This window comes from Thermobia domestica, chromosome 10 (genome assembly GCF_964235325.1).
Source record: "Thermobia domestica chromosome 10, izTheDome1.hap1.1, whole genome shotgun sequence".
Taxonomy (NCBI): domain Eukaryota; kingdom Metazoa; phylum Arthropoda; class Insecta; order Zygentoma; family Lepismatidae; genus Thermobia; species Thermobia domestica.
Window position 1 is genome coordinate 104397429 of NC_137463.1, and position 3858 is coordinate 104401286.

Here is a 3858-nt window from a genome sequence, read left to right on the forward strand (position 1 = left end):
CTAACCCACATTTAGTCCAACTTTTCAAAAAATTATTTCAGCTTATAAAGAGCAAAACGCTATAAATTTTGTTTCTGGAATGTTAATAGGGGGAATTTTCTAGGTTTCATAACTTAATCAGAATCCGTGTTTTATCATTAACTAAATCTCATTAAATACAAAACAACTGTGAATGCAGGGGTGCCCACAAGGGGGGCTATGATGCAAACTGCGTCATTGAAATATTTGGGGGGTTAAAAATCTATATAAATATGTTCGAGGAGGTGTAAAAATTAATCGAAAATTTCTTTTTCATGGAAGAACACATACGGATAGACAATTGAGGGGGGTGCGTCATGGACATGGTTCATTCCCGTTATGCCTACTTCCCGTTCTGCCTACAGACCCTCCAGCACTTTAAAGAAAATATTTTTAATTATCTTATCTCTAGGCAGAACGGTAATTCCCGTTGTGCCTACTTCCCGTTGTGCCTACTCTTTCGAGACGGGGAATTATGTGCAGGGAGGAATTTTTGTAGGGAATATTTCTTTAGTATTTCTAAAAGCTTCTGTAAAAACAACCACCACCTCTACAAGTTTCATCATACATGGAAAATTGGTTGACTCAGTTGCAAGAATGTTAGACATTGTATGTGAAACAAACATTAAAAAAAAAAAAAGATCTAATATCAAGCAATTTCAGAACAAAATTTTATTTGGGTTTCCAGTAGTTTACCTCCAGCATGCTAAGACTTGCAGTACTAAAAAATGCCACAGTTCACATCCCCAAGACATGTCTGGCCAACTATTAAACAAACAACGCAAGAGGATGCATAAGGCGGCCTTTAAAAAGAGTGTTTGTCTCCATCATATCTCTTTCCTCGAATTGATTGATTCAGTTGCCAGTAACCCGTTTGACATTGTATCTGAAACGAACACGAAACAGACTTACTTCGGGCTAATATCAATTCATTTCACAACCGAATTTTAATCGGTTTTCCAGTAGTTTATCTCCAGCATACTAAGGCTTGCAGTACTAAAAAGTGCCACAATTCACATCCTCAAGACATGTTCGGCCATACATTAAACAAACAATGCAAGAGGATGCATAAGGCGGCCCTTTTGAAAAAAAAGAGCCTTTGTCTTTTACATCACTGCTCCTTCTTTGGCATTACCTTAACAGGTAATTTGTCTTCTAACACGATTCTATACTACATGCAATGTTACATATACTTATATTGTCAATGTAAATACTACATATCGTCAATGTTAATACCATATATCGTTAATATAGCCAATATATTTAAAACATCTCACCAATACTGTTCTAAATGCAAACAGTATGCAACTGCATCTGTGTAAGCCACCAAGTCTATTACATGTGATTCCAGACGTGCCTTCAATGATTTTATTTTTTGTTCAATTCGCTTATATTTCAGCTTTGGTTCCTTCGGCTTTTTTCCTACCTCCAACATCAGCATACAAGCTTCATTCTCACTCTGTTCTTGTTGCAACAGCTGTACAAATGTAAAAATATTTGGATGTTCTCTTGTCAGTTTTCTGTTTAATTTAGAGTGCCAGCCCTCTACAACATTATTTGTTCTTCCCTCAACATTATCATATTGGTTCCATATATCTCTGGAAAAGAGAGAAACATTAATTACATAAAACAAATCAAAGCTTGACAATAGACATTCAACAACGATTGGAAGTTGCATGTTAACGTCTGTCGTAGATAACGTTAAGGATAACGTCTGTTGTTTGTTGTTAGTAACACGGTAAATTTATAAGTATTCAGTTTTGTAATCATTACACTAGTATAGAGTTAATTTCAGATCTCTGGTATGAGCAGATTAAAATTTCGTATTGGCATGCAGATCTCAGAAATGATTTTTTATGGAATGAGAATAATAATTACGCTTACCACACTCCATTAAAGACACTATGCACCATTTCATATCCAGACACTTCTGAGCTCACAATTGTAGAACACATAGGCAATACAACAATGACAAACGAAACTAATGGAAAAACATAAAGGACTAAAATGACCGAATGAGTAGGCCTATATATGAAATACTAATCACTGCTAACGTAGATTTCGTTTCCCAAACGAAAACCACATATATTTGAAAAAAAAAAAATCAAACGAAAAACAGATAGTGAAATAGCGTAGAAAATAAGGTAACTACTATATCGTACTTACTTTGTGAAAATGGCGTCTGCATCGTCCAGCCATGTTTCGACTAAATAGTCATGAAACTTCTCTGCGTTTTGTACTTCCGGGGCATTTTCCTGGAGATGCAGGAACATGTCACCCACTTGCTCCACTGGCACAAGTGGTAGTGCAGCAGCACGTCTTATCCACTTCCTGACCTCTTTGTCTTCTTCATAAAAAGTGGACAACCCCAATGACGGAACTTTCCTCCATAAACATTGGGTGTAATGGAAGAAACACCCACGAATGGCTGCATCCGGAAAAACACCAGTAACGGCATTGATTACCGCTCTTTCAAAGTCTATAATCACTGTAGTAGGATTAAAGGAAAGACCATTTGCAGAAGCCGCATCTTTAATGAGAAGCAGCATCCTACGATAGTCTTCCTCTTTCTTAGAAGGCAATAAACAAAATAGAAACGGAAAAGTCTGCCCCAAATATGTCCCATGTATGGTGTACAGCTGCTGATATATACGGGGAGCTGCTTTAACGCTCTACCCCTGAGCCATTGCGGTCCCATTTTTTTCTTTTTTTACAATATAAGTACGACATATTGCGTGTAATACAGAATCATGTATAGAGGACAAAGCACCTGATCATATATAGAGGTGATGCCGGAAAAAGATCTGTAATGTAGAAGACAAAGGCTTTTTTTAGAAAAAGAAAAGAGACCGAATTATGCATCTTCTTGCATTGTTTGTTTAATATATGGCCAAATATATCTTGAGGATGTGAACTGTAGCACCTATTACGTACTGCGAGCCTTAGAATGTTGGAGATGAACTACTGGAAAACTGAATAAAATTTTGTTGTGAAATGACTTGATATTAGACCGAAATAAGTTTATTTTCTTGTAACTGAATCAATTAATTTTCCATTTCTCTGTAAGTATTAAAAAAACACATCTCTACTAAAGTAGACGTGAATAACGCTGCTAATAACAAAACTGTACCTAGTCATTTTTTCTGAGAAGAGCAAGTAAGATAACATTTAAAATATATGATGAAATTTAAAGGAATAGTTATTCTTCTTACAGAATCTATTAGAATTACTAAAGAAAAAATCCCTAGAAAAGATCCCTCCCTGCACAGAATTCCCCGTCTCGAAAGAGTAGGCAGAACGGGAAGTAGGCACAACGGGAATTACCGTTCTGCCTACAGATAAGATCATTAAAAATATTTTCTACAAAGTGCTGGAGGGCCTGTAGGCATAACGGGAAGTAGGCACAACGGGAAGACACCATGGACATGAGGGGGGGCACCACTGGTGAATGTGTGATTAAGAGAAGCTTGTTTCTAACATAATACTTTTGGGGTGATTTAGATCTTAGCGAAGAACCTTACTTCAGCTTCCATTACGGTTTAATATTTTATACGAGTGTATACGATGGAAATAATAAATAAATAAGTATACATTCAAGATATGTCCATTCAACGATTCTCATAAAATCTCTTGATATCTAAACATAACTCAAGAAGGCGCACATAACCTTTTCAAGTTGGCCCATTGTTTTTTTGGGAGAGGAGGGAATGAAATTGCTTTTGAAAAAGAACGAGAGGAAATAAAACAAAATTTGGCAAAGAGGTAGAAATAGGCAGAGAACGTTTACTCGAACAACACTAATCTTATCAAGTTATTCAATAAAACTTCCAATTGTGCTGA

General features: G+C 36.3%; 1 protein-coding gene across 1 annotated transcript; it reads right to left on the reverse strand.

Annotated features, from left to right (window-relative positions):
* Positions 1–2180: 2180 nt before the first annotated feature.
* LOC145661569 (uncharacterized) lies at positions 2181–2567 on the reverse strand. The gene has a single exon (XM_081726887.1). The coding sequence runs from the start codon at positions 2565–2567 to the stop codon at positions 2181–2183; it is 387 nt and encodes a 128-aa protein (XP_081583013.1).
* Between the last annotated feature and the right edge of the window lie 1291 nt (positions 2568–3858).

What these genes read in the sequence shown, in the direction of transcription:
- LOC145661569 (XM_081726887.1), bottom strand. Translation starts at nt 2,567, where the DNA reads ATGCTGCTTCTCATTAAAGATGCGGCTTCTGCAAATGGTCTTTCCTTT.